The sequence below is a fragment of the Lepidochelys kempii genome, chromosome 10 (genome assembly GCF_965140265.1).
Source record: "Lepidochelys kempii isolate rLepKem1 chromosome 10, rLepKem1.hap2, whole genome shotgun sequence".
Lineage (NCBI taxonomy): Eukaryota > Metazoa > Chordata > Testudines > Cheloniidae > Lepidochelys > Lepidochelys kempii.
Genome location: NC_133265.1, coordinates 16,259,831 through 16,284,021, shown reverse-complemented (window position 1 = coordinate 16,284,021; position 24,191 = coordinate 16,259,831). Strand labels below are relative to the sequence as shown.

Here is a 24,191-nt window from a genome sequence, read left to right as displayed (position 1 = left end):
GCTCTGAGTGTGCTTGTGTATGTGTAACAAATAGGACAGAAAATTTATGATTTGTATATAAAAAGCAATCCTGTTTGTGAATCTTGTGCTACAGCAACACTAAGGACCTGGCAGTGTAAATGACTACACTCTAAGATGAGCCCTGTCTAGTGCATCTTGACTTACCGCTGTTTGAAGTAGAAATGCACTAGGGAACTTCCAGTGGAAGGCACACTAACTTGTCATTTAGACCTGTCTTAAGTGTCACCATCAGCTTGAATCAGGTTCTTAGATGCATTTTAGTACAGTAGTACCAAAACAAAGGCAAGATGCTTCCTTTGATTTCCCCACCCCCCCACTGTAAAGTTTAATCCCTGCTTGTAACAATTCATATCATCACAGTAACTGTACCTGCTTTGTCACCAGTAGCAGTCTCTGAGCAGCAAGGTTTTCCTGTTATGCATTGGGACAAATCCACAACTGTTTGAAGTTTTATGAAGATCAGGGTGATGATGCTTTCTGGCCTAGCCAATGGTTTAGAGCAGTCCCTTAAATGTGGGAGAAGCAGGGGCTTGAATTCATGTCTTCCACGGGTTCTCAAATAGGATCAGGACCCCTCAGGGGGTCATGAGCGGTCAGGCTCCACCCCAAACCCTGCTTTGCTTCCAGCATTTATAGTGGTGTTAAATATATAAAAAGTGTTTTCAATTTATAGAAGGGTCACCTGCCCAGCCACCCAGAGCATGGCACAGTATACTGAGCCTGAGGGGGAAAAGCAGGGGAGGGGCCAGGTAGGAGGGTCCCACAGGCTGTAGTTTGCCCACCTCTGTTTTAAATGCAAGATAAGTATGATACAGTGTTGGCTGACTCTTAAAAGCCCCTCCCCCTCAGTCTCACTGGTGTGTTGTCTATAATGTCATATCAGCTGTAATTAAGAAAATTAAGTATATAAAGTAGGAGTGATTAGCAGACAGGAATAGAGGAAGAACTGAAAGTTGTTGCAACAAGGTAAATGAAGAGCAAAGAAAGGAAATGGGAGATACTGGGAGGACTGTTTGTGACCACTGCTAAGTGATGCTGAATGTGACTAAACAAAGAATGATAAAAGCTATTCTTGATTTTTGTGCAGGCTCCCCATTAATGGTGAGATGCACTGTTTCAAGAAAGGGGGGAGGTAGTCCTAGAGTTATACTCCAGCCTACAATTAAACTGAAATTCAAGCATCTCCACAAAGGAGTCTGAAAGCATGGTTCAGGGGAAAAGATGGTTGTCCTATTTAAGTCCCAGTTTTCAAATCACTGAAGCATTAAATTGCCACCACTGGGAGCTAGAGACAGTAGTAGCTAGTTAGTTTTTTTATCACATCTGAAACAGGGATCAAAGCAAGGTAAGAAGAATACAATTTTATTTGAAGGACCAAATTATGGCATCCTACAACATGCAAGGAAAACTGTCAAGGCCAGCAAACTTCTCTCAGCACCATTATTGGGCTAGTGACCAGAGAAGTAGTGTTTTTTTTAAAAATCCCTAACCCCATGACATCTAGCAACCTGTAATTCATTTGTTTTGAAGAGCATGTACTTACATATTACTGAAAGACAGCCAGTTCCAAACCACTACCCCTCTGCTATAAATAGCAAGCACACACGCTTTGCAATAAAGATTTAAGAACATTTAGACAAAAATTCAAGCATTACCAATGACATGATTCAAGAATTTATTAAGTCATACATGCAAAACATACTGCTAACTGCATTAGCAAAAGATCAATGGAAAAACTTCACAATTTTGCAACTTGATTTTTAAATTTTGCTCTAGTGGTTGAAAGGGTATAGTTCAACATTGTATTCTTGCCAGTTTAGGATGTACAGAACATTGTTAGCACTAAGTTACAGAACTTCACAGACCCAAGTTATCATTACCAGATAAATCATTGTGATGCACATGTAGGTGAGCTAAAGGACAATTGTCAGCATTAGTCATGTTAGTGTTGGGGTACCTGGCAAAGTAATGTTTGAGAAGGTTCAGAGCTTAAGGAGGTCAAAAGTATAAAAATTACTAAAACTTGTAAAGCTGTTTCACATGATTTTTACACCTAATGACTAGAAGACTAAAGAAAGCTCCTCAGAAAGCACGTAACTTACTGGATCAGAAGTAACAGGAAAATAAGGATATGCGTAAACTTTCTAATCTACAAAAAGCACAAAATGCTAATATATCAGAAAGGTTTTAAAATACAAGTTATATTGCTCAAGAAGAAGAAATTCTACAAGAAAAGAATTTACTAAATATAACATCTATGGGAATGGACCAGTTCAAAGTTGTTTAAAAGTTGTGCCCTACTTGAAAATTAATTCAAAAAAAACCTACCTATAAACACCAACCACTTTTTCACCTACTGCATATTTGTGACAAGTTAATTTTACTGTTACAGATTTTACCTGTGACAAAAATCTATTCAGCTTAACCACTCAGTTGACAATGTAGTGTAAATTGGTCTGTACAGTGTCAAAATACTGTCTGGCAATATCACTTGATCAAACCAGATGTGTTTCACCTACCCATCACAATACAATGCTGTCAAGAGGAGTACATATACTTCAGTAAGAATATTTATTTTTAATCACAGCAGCAAGAACTACATTGTAACCGAGCCCTTACCAGGGATAAAGCATTTTTTACTGTGACTAAGGTTGTCAGTCATATAGTCAATTACCTTAATCATTTAGGTTGGATATACAATGCTATGCAACAACCACAGGTTGAGAAAATGTTTACATTAGACTGCAACATTTTCCTAAGGATACTGTACTGTTACATAGTTGTGAAAAACTAGAGTGTTTTGCATTTCCTACAGACATTAGAGTTTTCTTAAAGACAAGAGTCTTAAAAATAGTTTAGGGCTTAGTGCTCATAGCACAACAACACAACTTAATTCAGCAGATAGTTTGGCAACACTTGATTAATCTGAGCAAGAATAGGACTTTAAAAATAAGGCTTTACATAGGTTTATCATTTTTTAGGATTTCACTTGTAGTAGAATTTGAAAAGCAGTTCTCATACTTTAAACAAATGAAACCATGAAATTGTTGATTGGTTCAAAAATTTTATGGAAGAGAACTAATTTATAACAGAAAAACTTGGCATTGAATGTGAATGCTCCCTTGTTCTGAGCAAAGCACACTAGGTTCGGAGTGGGGGTGGGGCAGGGTAACATTTACAGCAGACGACATTTTCTCTTCCTCTTCTTTACAGGAGGGGGGCAGAGAACTGCTCGAATAGCTTCATCGAATACTGTCTTGAGGCCTCGCTGTGTAAGTGCTGAGCATTCTAGGTATTTCACTGCACCTGCAGAAAGCCAGAAGGTTTGAAGTTACAAAACAATTCTCTACATTGTGCCAAAGACACCCTTGTTTCTGTTTTTGGCAGTCGGTCAGTTAAAAGTATCTCCTCTTAAAATTAAAGTCTCCTCCTATACAATGAATTTCAGGTAGAGTCAATGTAATTCAGTAAAAATCATACCAATCTCTTTTGCCATGGCAAGGCCTTGCGGATAGGTGATTGGAGTCAATTTCTTTTCCTTCAGCTTTTCAATAGTGTCTTTATCATCTCTAAGATCAAGTTTGGTACCCACTAGAATGATGGGAGTGTTAGGGCAATGGTGTCGCACCTCAGGATACCACTGCAAAAAAAGGATGCAAGTTTGTACTTGTCTAGCAACTGTCATAAGACCCACAGAGTACTTTACAAATCATTAAAGACTCACAACATTCCAGTAAGGTAGGTAGAAATGTGGGGCAAAGAAATTAAAGATGAGATTCCCCCAAAATATGCCTTCTCTAACCACAAGACAAGTGACAGTCACTCTGTCCAGACCAATGGTTCTCAACTTATTACCTGGGACCCCGGGCTCACCCATGGCCTTTAGCACACAGCTGAGCTGGGCCGCAGCTGTGTGCTAATTGGGCCTCATGCAGCCAGCTGGTCCAGACAGTAGTCAATACTCAGTGGAAATGCCCTTTGTTCACTGGTTTGACAGGAGTATGGAAACTTTTCGGGCAATTTAACAGTTAGCAGAAAAATTTCAGTTAAAGTTCAGCTGGGCTCAGAAGTGTAATCACAAGCAGAGATACCCCAGAATAGGTGGGTGGGTGGAAGAAATACCCTCCCATGTCTTTCAATAAACTGTAAATTGTAAAATCAATACGTGCCCAAATTGAAATATATCCCCTTGTTCAAGATTCATTGAATATTAAGCATAACAAAGATAAAGGGGATCACCCCAAGGCAGCTACATTTTGGCTTTGTGAACCTGAGCCAACAAGCATGGCATCCAGCATTTAACATCAGAGAGAGACTTAACTCCTTTCTTATCCAGGACAGTTGACTTCTGCAGGCTGAAAAATCCTGTTGTGGCTTTGCAAAACAAGGAGAAGAGAATACATTCACGATAATAGACCATCTGCGACAGCTCTCCATCATGCAGAATGGATCATTTCTCCTTGCCAATGGAAATGTGACAGGACTAAAATAAGGTTCTGAATGCCAGCTGATTTTCTGGTTAGTCAGCAGGCAAAGTGCAGAGCCTAGATCAAGTCTTCAATGGCCACCAAAATTTGCCCCTTTTGCCTATGCACTTTTCCAAATTCTTTGCTATCAGATGTGCCTTTAAGAGCTCCCTATACCACCTGATATCTTAAAACAGGTTTATAAGATTCGTGTATTCCATTTAACCGACTTACATTTTATCATTTTCCTAACTATCTGTTTTGTCAATTACTTTTTTCCTTACCATCTCACATCAAAGAAAAAGATTCTAGTTTGAACTGTAGCAGGTGCACTGCACTGCTAAAAGGAACTTTTAAGATTAAGCAACTGACATGGCCGAAAGCAGCAAAATTCTGGATTTCTCCTTTACAGGTAAAGTAGCATTGTTTAATCAGAGAGACAAGGTGGGCAAGGTAATATCTTTTATTGGACCAACTTCTGTTGGTGAAGGAGACAAGCTTTTGAGCTGCATAGAGCTCTTCTTCAGGTCATAAACTTGCAGAGACCTGAAGAGGAAGGAGCTCTGTGCAGCTCAAAAGCTTGTCTCCTTCACCAACAGAAGCTGGTCCAATAAAAGATATTACCTCGCCCACCTTGTGTCTCTAATATACTGGGACCTACACGGCTACAACACTGCAAACATTGTCAGTCATGTAATTTAAATGACACCTGCTAAACTCCAACATTACTGATGTCTTCACACAAGAATTTCATAGAACATGTGAACCCAGTTTTTCCTTTAATTCCTACTGTAAAGCAAAGGATACAGGCTGTGCCCTAAGAAACAGTACAGTGATTAGTCTCTCCAAGGAAAGAAGGGGACACTAGCCTACACTTACCTTAGCACGAACATTTTCAAAGGATGCGGGACTCACAAGGGAAAAGCAAATTAAGAAGACATCCTACAAAACAAATGTTGAGTTAGCCCAGTACAGTAACCACTGGAGAACAAACGGTATCTTCTTTAATATAAAATAGGTTTCTATTCAGCTACTGCAGGCATCTAGTCAGTAACTGCTAGAATAGTTGTGCTAGCAGTATGTTAGCATTTCAAAATTTTACTCCCAGCACCTCAACTCTAGCTAAGCTATTCAGATACTGAAAAAATAGTAGAACCCTGGAGGAGCCCATCACATTTTGATGAAAGGAGAAATAGAATTTTGTGGATAACAGTAAGAGAAGAGTCACTAGAATTGCAGTCTCCTGTCTCCCTTTCAGCTTAGACACAATGAAAGGCCAAGTGATTTAAGATTTAAATAACATCCTGCACTAATGTGCTAGGTGGGTCCTAAGTGTTACTGCTCCATTACTTCTGAAAGCAAAATCATACCAGTTCAGAAGAGATTTTCTGGTCTGAGGGAATGGGTGCAACGTGGAGTATGGCTCTGACAAATCACGTCAGCTGGCCAGCTTTAAATGACTACTTTATGTAAAATATCCTTAAACCATTTAAGACGACATTTTCTTGCATCCAGTACACAATTTGCAGATTATTACTGTTGTGCACAGATTAAATGAATCCTGTGTGAGTTCTGAATCTATTATATAGAATGTTAATATGAAACACTGTAGGGTTTCCCTCCTCCCTCCCAGCTAGGATCAGGCATGTAAAAAAATTCAGAGTGCAAACCAATCTTACTAGCCTACTCCATTCCTTAGTGATTGGACCAGAGAAGAAAGACCTTTTAAAAAGTCATCCCCTTGCCTTTCAGTTGAGGGAGGGATGAATTTTATTGCAAGGAAGAGACTGAGTGGAAAAAAAAAATCATTGAGGGAAAGATAGAAGAGATGGGAAATAATAAGATTAATGTGCAAATGCAACAAAATACAAATGTCAAAGGCTTCATATCCTGATTGCTTCTAACCTATTTTGAGAAAGTGTTTAAATTTGGTTAACTAGAAGATTCATTTCTAAATCTGGTCATCTGAAGATTACTGCAATCTTCCTACATAAATCTTACACCTGAACAAAGTATTACTCAAAGCTCCAGCTTTCCTTGACCCACTTTTCATATTGGAGTAAATACAAATAAACACACAAGTTTATTAAGGAATCAAAGGCATTTCAGAATGTTAGTTGATTGTACGGCATTTCAAGGCTTTCTGTTAGGTTTGTTTCTGACATCTGCACTGCTAAGCACTTGCAACCCAGTCCTTCATGCATCACCCCAGCAAGTTTCCCCAGCCATGACACCAGAAGAAGAAAGATGGGCAATATCACATAATATGATACTATGGCCACTACTTAATTTTTCCAGTTCTGCAAGTTTATGGCAAATCTCTAGTTCTGCATGTTGTGCAGCTTCACTTCACCCCTTTACTAATTCCAGGTAATCAAAATGTTTGCGTGTACAGGAAGTTCTATGGGTTAAAAAGTTCTATGGGTTATTTGCAACTTTCAGGTTACCCTTCTGTATTAAAAATCTAATCCAAAACACAGGAGGAAAACACATTTTAACTTTAAGAAAAACTTTACTCTTTAGAAAAGCATTGATTTAAAGAGGTATGATAGTAGTGAGTGCTCAGACCTCTAAAGTAATAATAGTGTCCCAAGAGTTAAACTTTAAGTACAAGGGAACAACTATTGTTTAATAAAATAGGGGCCAATTTATCACTGTATTATTGTGAGAAAAACAAGGCAACAGAACTTGGAACTTAAGTTTATTGAAAGTTTTACATACGGCAATAGGTTGATCTTTCAGACTGGAAGTTAAATTGTTATCATTGGTTCCTCCAACCTAACAACAGTATAAGACAAATTAAGTTTAGGAGTAACTTTAATGTAAAAAGTTTGCTATTACCTGACCATTTCTTCTCAGCATTACTATTCTCACCAATCCTCACAACACAGCTTTCCCTCTCAAAAGGCTATCTTCCTTGGAAGTCACCAGACATCTAGAAAAACCCACTAGAACTATTTCTTCTAAAGCTGTAGATTTAGCTGCCTATATTGATAAAGATGACTAGGAACAGCAAACACTGCTAAGCATGCTCATCTCTTTTAAAAAAAAAAGTTAAACCACACTCGAGTGGACAAGAGTCACACAGTAAAAAATTAGATAAGAAGTTTTCCTCTCATTCATGTGTCACGTTTACCAATCCTCAAAGATTTTCCATACAGTGAGAACAGAATACACTAAAGAAGTGAAGTTTAAAGTGTGAATTGCAAAGCCATGTGAGAAGGAAGTTATTACTACATCAACTTGGGTGCAGAACAAATATCAACTTCTAACACCAGGTCTTTATCAACTCACATTTCTTTATTTACTATAACTGATCTGTTGATTGAGTGCCCAGCAGGTTGAACAAACATTTTGTCCCCCTGTACATAGGTTTGGCACATGACAGTTCAATACACTTTAAAGTTCTACCTTTTCTCACAATTTGGTGGGTTCCCAATGAGCCATTCTTCACCCTGTGATGCCTTTTAGAATAGTGGTTCTCAACCTTTCCAGACTACAGTATCCCTTTCAGGAGTCTGATTTGTCTTGTGTACCCCAAGTTTCACCTCACTTAAAAACTACTTGTTTACAAAATCAGACAAAAGCGTTACAGCACGCTATTACTGAAAAATTGCTGACTTTCTCATTTTTACCATACAATTATAAAATAAATCAATTGGAATATAAATATTGTACTTACATTTCAGTGAGCAGTATAAATTAATCATTGTCCGTATGAAATTTTAGTTTGTACTGACCTCGCTAGTGTTTTTTATGTAGCCTGTTGTAAAACTAGGTGAGTAAATCTAGATGAGTTGATGTACATCCTGGAAGATCTCTGTGTACCACTAGTGGTACATGTACCCCTGGTTGAGAACCACCATGTTAGAAGAAAAGAGATGTTGTTAAGGTGCTGAGAGTCTCCTAAACAAGCCTGGGAGTTTCCTTTGTTTTAAATATCCCACTACTGCTCCTGCATACGAGAGAGTGCAGAGATAACTGCTGGATTTTCTTCCTCGCAGAAGCAGAGATCTCTGGAAGTTTTGTAGGGACCACCTATAGTTGACAGGTTTTTATCAGTCTCTGGTCTCATGGTTGAGAAGAAAGCCTTATTGTGAGGACTAGTGACCATAGCGTATGAATGAAAACTGAATTAAGACGAATGAACTACAAAAATTTAAGTTAGAGTTCACTGAGTGAAATCCATCTTATTCCACAGAGAAATGAAATTATATAAGAAATGAAGTAGTTTTGCATTTTAATATTTGAGAACATGAAATATAGTTTCAGACCATTTATAATGGCTAGTAATTACTATGAGAAAGCTGCAATAACTCTAAGTTTACCACTTTCTTCTAGCTGAAGGACAGTTCTATCAGATAAAGTCTAGCTCAAAAGAAGACCACTGAGTTTGACAGAAAATAGCTTTAGGAAACTAGTATCTAAAGAGATTAGCTGAGCTGTGGTGGCAGCTGCACTTGAGAGACTAGAGCAGACTACGTCATAAATATCTATGAATCTATGAATCTTCCATATACAGAAGGAACAAGGCACGGTCTATGCAGGTTCAGGATTTAACTAGTTACAAGCAACAAAACACAAATACATTTCTCCTGATGTTATCATCGAAATTACAAGTGTATCATAAATACTCTTGGCCTGAAATAATTTAAGAGCTCTAACATACCCCATGTCAACCCCAAGAAAAGAGAGTGTGGCTCTTTCACATTTAATACCAAATCAAATGAAGCTGAATGACATCAAGTGCTTAGCAATGAGTGTCAGACTGGAGCCAAACAGCATGCCCAAAAACCAGATCTTGCTTTTGGCAGGGACTCTAACCTTAATCAACAGACTTTCTATTAAGACTACTCAATTCATCAAAATTTATTTTTCAATTAAATATTCTAGTCAATTGTGGGTCTCCAATTGCACATAAAGCCAGCATGCCTCAGTGTATGAAAAATAAGTGCGTGTGTGTGTGAAGGTTTCGACATCTCTTCAATTGCAGACAGATACAAGACCCAAGTATTATGGCTGCAGCATTCAGATGGAACTCGCCAGAGTTCAATTTTACCATTAAATTTGATATCTTAATATGATGAAGTGTTAAAAATCTTAGCATGATTCAAGAAAGAAGCAATCAGACATTTATAGGGCTATTTAGGCTATATACATGCTTTCAAATATCTCATAGTATAAGTCTTACTGTTTGTGGATAGGATAATGGACGTAATCGGTCATAGTCTTCTTGTCCAGCTGTATCCCACAAACCTAGGTTGACTGGTTTTCCATCAACCATTACATTAGCAGAGTAGTTGTCAAAGCTACAGAATTAAAAAAAAGATTAGTTCAAGTCTTTTCTGTGAATAATAGCAAGCCAATAAATTTATCTTTTACAGTAATCTACAAAGGCTAAGATCTTCTGTAAAATCCTAGTCACAAAGATTACAGATGGAAAAAGTCAAACTCTAATCCATCTATCTCCACCATCAAATGTAGTCCCAGTATAAATTGATTAGTGGGCATAGTGGAAGTGAGCTGATAAAAATGTACAATAAATAAATACTACATGGATACCACCACATATCACAGACACCAAATATAAAAGTAAACCCAAGAAGCCAAAAATACTCTTAAATAAATCTAGATGCTGAGTTAAGCTTTTATTAAGAGAAAACTAAATGGTGATGTTTTCAACTGATGTACACAATTAAAAACCACCACCACTAACAGTGGCTAGTATACAGACTGACATAAATTAGTTCATAAGGTTTTATTGATATACTTACACAGTGGGTATGTATTCTCCAGGAAATGCATTGGTTGTGTAACTGATGAGTAGACATGTTTTACCTACAGCACTGTAAAAGAGAAAGTATATTCATGGTTAAGTGCTCTCTCTTATATGCAAGGGAGAATAAACAGCCCTTCAACAGAAACCATTTCATTTTGCCATTTGAAGTGAGATTAAGCTGAAACTTGAATTGTCAGTGCTCAAAGTTCTGTGACTGTAGCTTTCCAATAGTAAACACATCAGTCAGAAGATAAACTTAAGCTTCAGTGGCAGACAGAGCCAAATAATGTAAGATCTCCTAAAATATGAAGGGTCAATAAAAAGTTACCAGACTTTGTTTGGATTTTAGCTACAAAAAAAGTCATATGTCTTAACCAGAAAACCAATTTCTGCTGTCAAATGACCAATTTAACTCCCTGAACAGTACTGATATACCTATCATTAGCACAAGTTCTTGAAATTTATAAAACTGAAAGGAATATCTCCCCCCACCCTTAATTCAACTTAAAGTTGTTATTCCTTTTACAAGACTCAACTTTATTTTCCTTACACCAGTTAACTTTTAAGAAACTATTGCCAATTTCTTCTCAAAATGCCACATTATAGGGGTTGAGGAAACAGGAGTAGCAGTCCTCACCAACATCTGCTAAAATGGCAGAATGAGATCCTGTATGCATTATCACTTCCTTAGAAACCCACAGACATATCATGGAAAACTCATGTAGAGCTAATTCTATCCTAACATTAAATCCAACTTATGCAAAGATTCTCCCACAAAAAAACCCAAACTCCTCCAGATAATTGGGGAGAAAGCCTATGTTCTGGATTTCTTTGAAGACCTGATAGCCAGCTCCCTTCTCCCCAGCGTTACCTAAACTCAAATATTAAGGCAGGTAGCTTTGTTACCTTTGGTAACAGGTTCAATTAACAAGGGTTGGGATAATTAAGGTTTGACTACATAACTTTTTTTTGAGAGAGAGAAACAGACTAAAATTTCATAAAAATTAGGTTTCTAATGCTTAAGAGTTCATCTGGTCCTGATACTTGTTCCTCATTTGAAGAGTATCCTCCTTTGATATTATAACATTTTCCAGAGGATCACTTCTGCAATTATTAGCTGCTGCAAAGAAGATAATGTCATCAAGGGATTATGTTCTTCCTGATGCTTACTCCTCACTTGAACAGATGAACTTCTATTCAAAAGGCAAAGTATTTTCAGGCAGATGTTTTATCACCAAATACTGATTGTCCAAAATATATGCATCAGCAGCATTTTAATCCTTGCTGTACTTACAAGTATAACCTTCCATTACGCTATGACTCATGCAACTCTTATACTCTCTCTCTCTCTCACATGGTTAAGAAACTCATTGAAGTCAGGTTATCTGCTGTGAAGTCTTACCTTAGTACTTAGTTGTTACACAAAGAAATCCTAGCAACTAATCAAATGTCCTTTAGCTTTTGCATGAGGAAAAATATTACTGCAAGGCTTACAAAAGGATTTTTGTCAAGGGCTTTAATATACATAGGCTTTCTGGCGTTAAAACATTATGAGTTAACACCTGTGGCAGTTTTATCGTATTTACTATCACCACAATGACTACATATTTTGTCTGGTTTGTGAAAGCATCTAGTTACTTTAATGTGGATTTCCTCTTTCCTTTCCAAAGGTAAAAAGACCTTGTTTGATATTTTTATAATCTTTGCAACAGCCAATACCTACTAATCATCTCTAGTGATTCAACAATGAAAGCAGGTTAGGTGGACCCTGTGCTCTGTCAGAGCTACAAGTTACTCTGTACATTGAAACTCTGCCTGCAACAGGTTCCTCCAATACACTTTCTTAATCAATTCAACAATACTTTGTTTGCTTGACAAGCTATTCAATTGTTCTTAATGACCGATAAAACTAGACTCTTAAGCAAGGCCGTTGTGATCTGCCCATGCTAGTGCCTATCTGGGAATCTATCCCACATGTCCATATGTAATTCTTAACTGTTTCTGACTCAGGGCTTGTCTACACTGGCAATTTACAGCACTGCAACTTTCTTGTTCAGGGGTGTGAAAAGACTGCCCCCCAAGCACAGCAAGTTTCAGCACTGGCAGCTGCGCCCCTCGTAACCACACAAACCATGTTAAAGTGCTGCCACAGCAGCGCTTTACCATTGCCAGTGTAGACGAGCCCTCAGTGGCGGGCTGGCACACAGCATAATGCTCAATATGCTGTAGCTTTTTGTCCCACCTAATGAAGTTTTTTCTCATCACTCAAGATATAAACTCTTATAATTTGATTATATAAATTGTTCACACTAATTTTGAAGCAGTAAGGAAAGTCTAAATTTCAACTCTCTTCTGTTATATTAGCTGCAATTTCCTCCTGAAATTTGCACCGTATTTTGTGCTCAGATACACCTCTAATTTATGGCATTAAATTCTGTACTTAGTAAGCCTCAGTTTTGCATATTTTACTGTAGTAGATGTCTTTCTGGTGGCTTTAAGATGTATGCAAAAAAGTGGCCTAGCAAATTCTCAATCAGGAACACATGGGAAACTGGGATTTGCTTCAGGATCTGTAAGTTAATGAGATTGGACCAGGGATGGATGATCCCTGGGCAGCCAGTAAATGCTTACTTCAAGGATTCACTCCAGTGGCATATTGAAATGAAGCAGAAACAGCTGCAGTTTATCATTATGAAAAAAGAGGCAGTAAAGTTGCACCTTCATGGCAGTCCTAAAAGTTTAGCATTCCCAGCATATAACAGAGAAATGACGAGGTGTATTTAAATAAAAGGAAAGAGGAGTAAAGTCTAGTCAGTCGAGCTCAGGACTAGGAGCCAGAGTCTCCCAAATTCTAATCCCAGCTGTAAAACAGTGCCCTTGAGCAAATCACAGACCCTTTTGCAGTTTTCCCAACCTGTGAAATAGGGATAATTACTTACCTCACAGGGTTGTTATGAGGAATAATGTTTGCAAAGTGATTTTAAGGTGAACATCACTCTAAATATTATAAATCTTTCTACACAAATTGGGAGTTTCCAGGAGTCTTGAAGTAAACCAGCATTCTCTGAAAACAGGAGCCTGTTGTATTGTTTTAATATCATTAAACCAATTGAGTATTCTTAGACTTCATACCTGTAAGAGTCTGAGTCCAGGATATTAACACTTCCAAAAGGGAAATTGTAAAGAGTATGTATGGACCTAGGCCTTCCAGAGTGCCACAGAATAGGAATAGAATAGGTCCAGATTATAAATAAGTCATCAAAGCTTTAAACCTTAGAAGTTCTGGAGCACCAAAGTCCCATATTCTATGGGAGGCTTCTTTAGGACCTGGAGGCAATACTGTTAAGATTCCGGAGCATGTTTCACCTGATGCCCCATTCTCAATAGGTCCCATAAGACATCAATAAGTATAAACAATTTGAATATAAAATTTAAGACCACTGGTTTGATAGGTATTGAAAAGTAAGAATATTCCACTCATTATTTGCAACAGTGAATGAAGAGCAATTTTCGGCCCTCACGTCTTCCTTTCCAGCTCACTGTGCAGTGGGAATAGTGAGTCTGCTGTGGGTTATTCAGAGCATCCCAGGAAGGTGGTGGTGAAAGATTTCATTCCAGGCTTAAAAGAATTAAAAGAACTGCCTGGTGCTACAAAGCCACACAACAATCAGGCTAAGTCATTAAATCAACAAGAAAAAACAAGTTCAAAAGCCCTGTGTTTCAGACTTGTTCTATTCTAGGTTTCCTGCATCTCTAGCCTCTTGGCTCTCTGCCCTATGAATCAGATGTGTATGGTTACCAACTCAGAAATAAAACTTTAATGCCTACCTTTGCTATGGTAACCTACATTACATTTATTCCTCATCTCCTGTTTCAATATTATGTTAATACACTTCATTTGAAAAGTGCTTAGAGTCTGAATGAAGGCAACTCTTCTAGGGAAGAGCTGTAATCATATAGTGAGTGGAAATCCCTTACACACAGAAACTTTAGATTAAGATGCATTAATAGAATGACTAATCGGGGGGAAATGACTAATCTGAAAATGGTCAACAAAATTTCTAGCAACTATTTAACCATGGCTTTCCAATCCTATCAACGGTAGTTAGTAGCATCAGGCTGTAATAGGAAATATAGTCTGTAAATCATGGAAAGTTTTAAAATTAATTTGAGAGAATACAGGCAGACAGGAGACTGCATAATTCTGGTTTCACTGTGTTCCACAGAGCATATTACCCCAAGTTTCCCAAGACTGCACTGAACCCCTATTTGCTTCCAGGTGCAATTCAAGGTGTTGACTGATCTATAAAACTTTACATGGTTTGGATCCTGGAAACCCAAGAATATCTACACTAGCAATTTTTGGGAAGTCTTGCACAACACTAGATTTGGTTTGAGCAGGGTTAGATGGCACTGTGGTGAAAATGCTGGCAGACAGTCTACATTAATATTCCCTCCAATTTTAACACCACTGGATCTGCGTAGGCAGTAGTATGACAACTGGAGATTTTCCAAAATTTTACAGTTGAGAACACGGCGCTTGTTTGCAACAATGGCAATGGAGGCCAATTGAGGCACTTGGGTTAACAGTTTCCTTAACTTAGATGTCCAAGAATTGGTAGAATCCTCCTGGAAAGGCTTTTTCCCTGTGGAATGTATTTCTCCCACTAGTCCACCTGAACCAGAGTATGGACCTTCAGTACACAGTGTAAGGCCCATCTCTTCTCTCCTCTCAGAATTCATATAATTTAAATAGTAGATGAAACTCTTCTAGCATTGACACTGGTCAAAAAGCTGTGTACTTGTTTTGTGAGTTTAACACTACTCAGAGCCGAGAGGCTCTGTGATGGGAGCTTTTATTTGAAATAATCAAATATCTTATTCTACCAGTTCTGAGAACTAAATCCTAAATTTCGTTCCCAAAAGGCACTATTCTAGATGAACCAGAATTCTACCCAGTTTTAATTTTTAAATTCAGAAGCGTGTTGTAACAGCAGCTCCCCAAATTCCAACCCCCAATAGCCTCTCTAGCGGCCCCAAAGTTGACAGACAGACTGCTATGGGAAAGGTTGAAGTGTTCAGCAAAATGAAAATTAAAGAACCACCATACTACAGGAATGCTTCACTACTGGAAACAATTTGGAATATTTGCACTGAACTAGAACAAGCCAATTGTCTTTGTTTTAAAGGGATATTGCCAAGTTAATATTTTTTTAAATTTCCTTTGTTCTATTGATACCTTAGATCAACTGAAAGGTTTACTTCTCACTATTTATTTTGTTTACTTTCTGCACTTCATTGAGCTTGGACAATGAAGCTACAATTGGCTTTTATGCACTAGAACAATGCTGCCATACTGATATAAATCCAAGCAAAAAACTGAACCTTTTTGCAGTTAAGTTTGTACTACTTGTTTTTTAAAATCTTGTGTCTGAGAGGAATACTGTATTGTTTATTCTTACGTATAGCGCCCTAAACACTTCAGTAGGAAAAACATTTTTAAGTATATAACAAGAACTATAAGTTTGTGGTCTAATCTACCTGATATTTTACTAAATTCAAGGGTTAGTAATTTGCAAGATGAAACTCAAAGTCAACTTTCCACCCGGGAGAATTTTTTTTACAGCTAAATCTCAGAAGACAGTTTACAATAGAAAAGCTAACCATTAACTATTGAATCAAATATGTCACAGCTTTGATTTATGCTAAATATCGACTTCGAGTCAATGAAAATCTTTGTGTTAAGGAAAGCAATTTCAACTGTATTCACTAAAGGGAAGCCACTGCTTCAGTTGTAAGTATATATTAAGGATAACAAAAACCTTTACAGTACAATGAGAGGTCTGGCTATTTCTGTGGTGCCTAGTAATCAGTTTGTTTCCACTGCAGAACTGTCCCCTCTCATTAGATGAAACCGCTCAGGATTCCATAACAATAAGCAGTTGTTTAGATGCTTCAGTTAGGGAAGTATCTAAACAAGCCTGAATGAAAGCAAAATACTCTGCTAAAAATAACTGGTATCAATGCTTTTGTACCAAATTCTCATCTTCAATAAGAATTCCTTATAAAGAATATCGAAGTAAGTAGCAGAAAAGTGTTGCACATTATACAATCTTATTTCTCTGCATAATAAAATAATTCACAAAGCAACAGTTGCCATCTATCACTCCGAAACCATCTTCATTGTAAAGATGGATACAAGGCCAAAAATATGAGCGCAAAAACGTCATGTACGTAGATACTGCTGTGCTTTTCTAACCAACTGTGTGACCAATAAATATCAGTTCAAGCATAATGCTAAAGACAAACAGTTCATAAATGTTGAAATTTAGTAGTAGCAATGACACATGTACATTTATATATCCTTGTTTATTCTTTGCCAAATTCTGCTAGAAAAAACACACAAATTAATATGTATATGTAAGCAAATCAGGATCTCAGGCTTCCATATATATTTTTAAATCATTTTTAGATATTTCTTCTAGATCGGGGTGCCCAACCTGTGGCTCCATAGCCACATGCAGCTCTTCAGATATTAACGTGAGGCTCCTTGTATAGGCACCGACTCTGGGGCTGGAGCTACAGGCGCCCACTTTCCAATGTGCCAGGGGGTGCTCACTGCTCAACCCCTGGCTCTGCCCGCACTCCACCCCTTCTCACCCCCTCCCTTGAGCCGGCAGTACCCTTGTTTCTCCCCGCTGTCCCCCAGAACCTCTTGCACATCACAAAACAGCTGATCGGGAGGTGCGGGGAGGCGCTGATTGGCAGGCTGCCAATGGGTGGGAGGCACTGGGAGCCAGGGCGGGGTGGGGGGAGGAGCTGAAAGGATGCTGCTGATGTATTACTGTGGCTCTTTGGCAATGTACATTGGTAAATTCTGGCTCCTTCTCAGGCTCAGGTTGGCCACCCCTGTTCTAGATCACCTGATAAGCTGGTACTTTAAAAAAAAAGCAGCTAGTTAAATGTGAAAACACAGAATTAGGTAATGAAATATGGAAAAAATGCAACCATGGATTTAAAGAGTTATCAAAATGGGAACACACAGATCAAGACCCCATTCAGACAGCGAAGTTTCTGAAGCACCTGCATTAAGAAAGGCAAACAAATTGAATGTCAGCCCTTCGCTCAATAGCATATATAAAATTTAAGCTAATTACACCATTTTAGTTTTCAAGAAAATGAAGAGAAGAAAAATAATTCTGAAAATGGTTGCAGTGGGATTATACTTATACAGGACCACTTTTTTTCTTTTTTAGTAAGTTGTATACTTTTTGTTGAATGAGCCACCACATACAACATGGTTTCCTTCTATTCAACATTCTAAAGTGTTTTTCAAAACATGGAAAACAGCATTTAAATTTATTAGCAGCAACACTAGGTCTGGCAAAATTTGTTTAAATGCAATTTGCTATGTTAAGCTAGTGAGATTTTTATAAAAGGAAAACTTTTTCCACTGAATGCACCCGATGAAGTGAGCTGTAGCTCATGAAAGCTTATGTTCAAATAAATTGGTTAGTCTCTAAGGTGCCAAAAGTACTCCCTTTCTTTTTGCGAATACAGACTAATACGGCTGCTACTCTGAAACCTGTTTGTAAAATGTGTAATATGAACTGACTTATTTATTAACCATTCATATTCTACACAATCACAATTTAAGTATTGGTACGATTAGCTTGTAAATTAACAACACATTGTGAAGAGTTTGTATATAAATGTGTTATACTTGTTTGCTCTTTATTCATCAAATTTTAAAAGTGAATAGGAAAAAAATTGCTAAGAACATAAGAGCTGCCATCCTTGGTCAGACCAATAGTCCATCTAGTCCAGTATCCTGTCTCCAACAGTGGCAAGGACCACAGCTTCAGAGAGAATGTACAGAATAGAGCAATTCTGGAGTGATACACTCCTGTTTTCTTGCAGTCAGAGGTTAAGGGTAACTCCAAGCATGGGTTGCACCCCTGAACCATCTTGGCTCACAGCCACTGATGGACCAATCCTTCATGAATGTATCTTACTCTTTTTTGAACCCAGGTAGATTTAATTCGTTCAGAATATTTAATGGAAAAATATTCATTTTAATAAAATATTTTAGACAAAGAATTAAGATGTTGATTTAAAAATCAAAGTTACAGTACAGACCCGTTTACGCGCAGATGTCGAGAGTCACGGCGTCACGACCGTGTGTTAACGGACCGCGGGTTAAGAGGTCCATGCTGAAAAAAGCATCTGATTCGCTTAGAAAAACACACTTATTTTCTGCTCTTTCTGGCTCACTTTTTTTCTTCTCTTATGAAGTCTGTCATTCGCCGCAAATGAAATGCATTCGCGGCCGATTCATCGGCTTTCTCCAGAAATCGATACCTGCGCTATGCCATGACGCTTTTTAAAACGACTTATAAACCCCTTGCAGGCTTGGAATGATTCCATCCCAAGTTAAATTTCCAAATTTTGTCACTTGGGCTTGAAGAATTGGCCCACTTAGCGGCATTCATTTCAGCCTTTCCTGAGCAAAACACATGCACATGGCTTTGTCTATTGTGGGTTTTGCTGAATGGCGCACACGTTCTCGCTTAAGCCCCGCGGCAGAATTGACATTTTGTACAAAGCCATTCAGTTTAGATTCATTTTTTAGCCATTCTCAGAGAGTAGATTCGGCAATCCCAATATCTTCTGAAATTTTGGCCTGGGTTTCTCCGCTATTTACTCGATCTATTGCAGCTAGCTTTTCTTCTACAGTGTAGGAATGCTGACGCTTGCCCTCTGCCAAGATATTAGGCCTACGGTTAAAGTTTTCTAATGTAGTACATTTATTACTATATAATATATAGTAGTTATCTCTCTCTCTCTCAAGACTAAGCGTGCTTGATACGTCTTTACCAATATCGGTAAAGACGTACAACACATTTCTGCTCCGCGCTTCCTGTTGATTTCTAGGACAGTGAGTTAGTGAGCAAATCTGTAGTGCTACATAGAAAGTTCCTGTACCGCGTGTTAATGAGTCTTGCGTGTTAAATAGGTAGCACTGGGAGGCATGGCGCTACCGGGCATTAAGCGGATTTGTGCGTAAACGGGTCTGTACTGTAATTTACTCTTTCATTATAAAGAAAATGAGTACTTGTGGCACCTTAGAGACTAACAAATTTATTTGAGCATAAGCTTTCGTGAGCTACAGCTCACTTCAGCATCCGATGTCTCTAAGGTGCCACAAGTACTCATTTTCTTTTTGCAAATACAGACTAACATGGGTGCCACTCTGAAATCTTTCATTATATTAATTTAAGCTAAGTGAAAGAATGATCTGTTGTTACTCCTACCAGTGCCAATGAATTACAGCACTATAAGACAGGTTTCAGAGTAACAGCTCATGCTCAAATAAATTGGTTAGTCTCTAAGGTGCCACAAGCACTATAAGAGTCTGTTAAACGTGTCAATACATCATTCTTGTGTAGCACAAGCAATAAGAGCAAGGCAGGTATCTCACATGAATTTTGAAATTCAACATTTGTTAAAAGTTATTTTAAATGTTAACGAAAACTGATCATTCCCAACATGATGAAAACCACATTAAATGACACAGGGCTGAGGGTGACTTCTTCTAGCTGTACTTACGCTCCTCAGTCTATCTACACTGGGTTGCTGTGATGTCCAATTATGCTTAGACTACACTGGGATTTTTGTTTCAATGAAAAAAATCAAACTGCATAAAACAAGTCTTGTTTTCCAGCTGGCCTGTGATGCTCCATGAGCTCTGACATCTAGTAAGAAAAAAATGCTTCCAAGATGCTGGGAAGAGCTTCTCTTTATGAAGCCTATTCAACATCATTCAGCACTAAAACACACAATACACACCTTCAAACATGTTCTTTACAAAGGGAGACAGCAGCTATGCATAAACTCGGGCTCAATCCCGTTACAAATAATAACCAAAAGTTATTTCTATTATAATAGCAGGGCATGCAAAGTACCACAGGTGTAACACAGTTCTTTACAGACAATGAATATATGACATGTTGATAATTTTTTGCATTACAATAGCACCTACAGGCTTCAGTTAGGACCAGGACCCTACCTTACTAGCTACAAACATAGTAAAGTACAGTCCTTGCCCTGCAGAGATCGCAATCTACTTTCAGTTTATAATCTAAATCAGCAGTTCTCAAACTTCATCAACCTGAGGATTCCCCACTTTGATTTAAAATATTTCAGGGACCCCCAAGCCTCCCCATTCAGCCCTAGGCCCCGCCCCCCACACCATCCCTTCCCCAAGGCCTCACCCCTTCTCACCCCCTGTTCACTCCATCCCCCCTCCCTCTGTTGCTCACTCTCCCCCGCCCTCACTCACTTTCACCAGGCTGGGGCAGAGGTCTGGGGTGCAGGAGGAGGTACGGTGCGGGTGGGGGAAAGGGCTCTGGGAAGGAGTTTGAATACGGGGTCTGGGCTGGGGCAGGAGGTTGGGGTGCAGGAGGGGGTGAGGGCTCCATCTGGGAGGCGTTTATCTTGGGCAGCTCCCAAAAGCGACCAGCACATCTCTCTGACAGCAGCTCCTACTCAGAGGGGTGAGAGGGTCTCCACACACTGCCCTTGTCCACAGGCACCGCCCCTGCAGCTCCCATTGGCTGCAGTTCCCAGCCAATGAGAGCTGTGGAGTTGGTGCTCAGGGAGCACACAGAGACCCATGCTCCACCCCCCCCACCCCGGGGTCACAGGGATGTGCCAGCTGCTTCCAGCAGCGGCACAGGGCCAGGGCAGGTAGGGAGCCTGGCTTAGCTCTGTTGCACCCCTGGACTTTTAGCACCTAAAATCTCCCCATTTGGCTTCAATAGCCTCTGTGAGAACAGTACCTTTACTATATAACTTTAAAGTAGGAAAGAACTGTTCATACATGTAATAACTAATTAGGGAGTAGAGAAAACAGTTGTGTCCACTGCTAAACTAATTGTGGTTTAGAAGCAGTCAGAAATAAGGGAATAGCCCTACAATAACTTGGGGAAGTGGCCACCTCTTTGACAGCATCAAACTGGAGTGCACACCCTCGCACACTAACATATAGGGAAGGCCACTATTTTTGTAAGCATGAATACTGTGTATCAAGTCACCACCCAATCATCCACCTTTGGGACACCTGTCCGTTCACCACATAAACCCAGAGTTCTAGAGCACCCACCATTCACCAACATCCACATGGGAGCCTTGAATACCCTAATTTCCTAGCAATACCAAAGCCGTCCCCTTATCCCATATCTCCCACCCCCCATTTGTCAATAGGAATGGGAGGACCACTACCCCTTCACACATACCATCCCCTGGTGGGTCTCCTTCTACACCAATACAGATCTCCCAACATGCACCCACAACCCTGAAATAACCTGCCGCGGCCAACACTCATACAGAGTACCCCACTCACACAATTTGGGGGGGGGGGGCTTTGTATCAATGTCATCCAGCACTAGCGTGGGGATCCATCAATTTCTTGCATATTTATTTACAACACCACCTACCTCACAATACCCTGTACACGATGCCCTTCCCACCAGGGAGCCCTGAGGAATTGGGCTGGGTGTGGAAAGTTTGGGGGGGGGAAGAGTAGTGGGCCCCCATGGAGCGGGTGGAACGAGGCCCGCCCCGGCCACCCCTCAGGGGGAACAGGGCCCCAGGAGTGTGGGGGAGGAAAAGAGGGCCCCGCCCCGGCCACCCCACGGGGAAGACGGACCCCCAAGGACCGGGTGGGAGGAAAGAGGGCCCCGCCCCGGCCACCCCACGGGTGGGGACCCCTGGGCACGGGGGAGAGGAGAGAGGCCCGCCCCGGCCACCCCACGCGGAAAGACCCCCGGGGAGCGGAGGGTGTGGTCAGGTCCCAGCCGGGGAAGGAGTAGCAGCGCTCTGGGCTTACCCGTCTCCCACCACCACACACTTGATGGCCTGCATCGGGGCTGCTACGGGGCCGAGTCTCTGCGGCTCCTGCTGCTACCTTGGCGGGAAGGTCCGTGAGGCTAAGGGCCCGCGGGTCCGCACCGGCGTCCGGCCGCCTCCGCCCTCAGTGCCTGGAAGCGGGGACGAGGCAGCGGCCACCACCCAAGGCGGGGAGAGCAGAGCGCTGCAAGGAAACAGGAAGCTCCCGCTCTGCTCACATCCGCCTTGCCGCGCTCGGCACCAGCTGCCCCGCCTTCGGAACCGCTCGACTACCCCCGCCCTGTCCGCGACGCGGCTTCGGAACCATTCGGAAAAGCTCGGGGTCTCTCTCCCGAGCGCTGCCGCAACTTCGTTAGTGTTCGGCAACACGTGATTCACAGCGGGCTCGGCTTCGGCCATCTTCGGCACGGCTCGGTGTCCCTTCCCTTACCTCAGACTCGGAGCGGCCGCCATGTTTGTGCTACTAACCTAGTCAGGGAATGGGGGGGAGGGGAAGAACTCGTCTCTTGCTCTTGCCTCAGCCTCCTCATGAGCACAGAAGGCCTTAGTGTGACCACTGGTATTTGTCCGGTCGTAGTGCAACATGGGGACCCTCTCTGCTATGGGACCCTCTCTGGGTGAGACAGTCACCGTGTCAGGGCATCATAGCTCCGCTAGGGTTGCCAGTTTTTGTTGGATGTATTCCTGGAGATTTCGACACATGACATAATCTTTCATTAAAGATTAATCTTTAATTCCTGGAGATTCCAGGCCAATCCTGGAGGCTTTGGCAACCCTAATCTCACCATAAGGCCTACACACTTGCACACACACCTCTATTACAAGGGAGTCTTTTCCATCATGCTTCTTGTAATGTGATGTGGTGTCATATCCTGACATAGTGCAACAAGTCACCACCCTCCCTGTCATGAAAGCCCTAGGGCAGGGGTCCCCAACGCGGTGCCCGCAGGTGCAATGGCACCCGCCGGGGCAGTTGTATGCACCCCCAGGACACCACACGGCCACCTGAGAACCGCCCGCCCAAATGCCTCTGAGAAGCGTTGCCGTTTCCTGGCGGCAAGGCTTCTTTCCGCTGCCGCTTCTCAACGGCTTTTTGGCGGCAGGGTGTTTGGCGCCCGCCACAGTCTGTTGGGAATAGGAATGTGCTATTCCCACAGAAAGGTTGGGGACCACTGCCCTAAGGGAATCCCTTTATCAGGTGGGTTATTGCTAGGGTTGCCAACCCTCCAGGATTGGTCTGGAGTCTCCCATAATTGGCGTTGATCTCCCAGTGACTATTGAAAGCAATCCGGAAGATTTTAATAGGATATTTTAAGAAAATGACATTACATCATGTTGGGGAAAAATGTCTCCCAGAATCGCTTCAGTCAGAGTTGGCAACCCTAGTCATTGCGCCTCAATGTGAGGTGACTGTCATGTCAAAACTGCACCTCATGAACAAAAAGCAACCTCATGACATTACATCATGATGCTGTGACATTGATTTATGTCACAACATAACATCACACCACAAAGTCACATGAGACATTATCATGTTACATTTTTCTCCTTTTATACATCTGTTAAGAGTTGAGTTAAAAGGCTGTTAACAAAAAATATACAGACGAAAATCCCAAGCATTTTAAACAGTCTGACTACAAAGCCTTTCCCCTCTCAATTGCTTTGGTTTCAGTCTCTTGCAATAACATCATCCTTTTAGCTCTCCAGTGCTCCAGAGGGACCTTCAGCAATAACAGGGAAGTCAAATCCTGATGGACCTGATTCTCCATTGCCCTACAGCCCCTTCCAGCCATTTCAGCAGATGGAGAAGTCACAAAAGGACAGAAGTGTGGCCAGAGTGCTACCGTTCTCCAGCTATTCTTAGCTGCTGCAACAGCCTCTAGAGGCTATAGGGGCAGCTGAGCATAAATTAGCACAGATCTCAGGCTACTAGTGTTAAGCAGGCCTGTGGATAGTCCCAGAACATGGGACTAGCAGAAGTGCAAAGATCATGTACAGCCACCTTTGCTCTCCTC

The 24,191-nt window shown here is 40.7% G+C and overlaps 1 protein-coding gene across 3 annotated transcripts; it reads right to left on the bottom strand.

The window, feature by feature from the left end:
* Nucleotides 1-1,682: 1,682 nt before the first annotated feature.
* RAC1 (Rac family small GTPase 1) lies at nt 1,683-22,427 on the bottom strand. 3 transcript variants are annotated; one of them, XM_073362176.1, is made up of 7 exons: nt 22,157-22,427; nt 10,262-10,333; nt 9,679-9,796; nt 7,209-7,265; nt 5,367-5,429; nt 3,502-3,661; nt 1,683-3,327 (listed from the first exon to the last, which is right to left on the bottom strand). In XM_073362176.1, exons 1-7 carry the CDS (start codon nt 22,189-22,191, stop codon nt 3,197-3,199), a joined length of 636 nt encoding a protein of 211 aa, XP_073218277.1. In that variant the 5' UTR covers nt 22,192-22,427; the 3' UTR covers nt 1,683-3,196. The 3 variants fall into 3 exon arrangements, with proteins under 3 accessions (XP_073218277.1, XP_073218278.1, XP_073218279.1); XM_073362177.1 differs by lacking the exon at nt 7,209-7,265 and having other exon boundaries at nt 22,157-22,424; XM_073362178.1 differs by lacking the exons at nt 5,367-5,429; nt 7,209-7,265.
* Between the last annotated feature and the right edge of the window lie 1,764 nt (nt 22,428-24,191).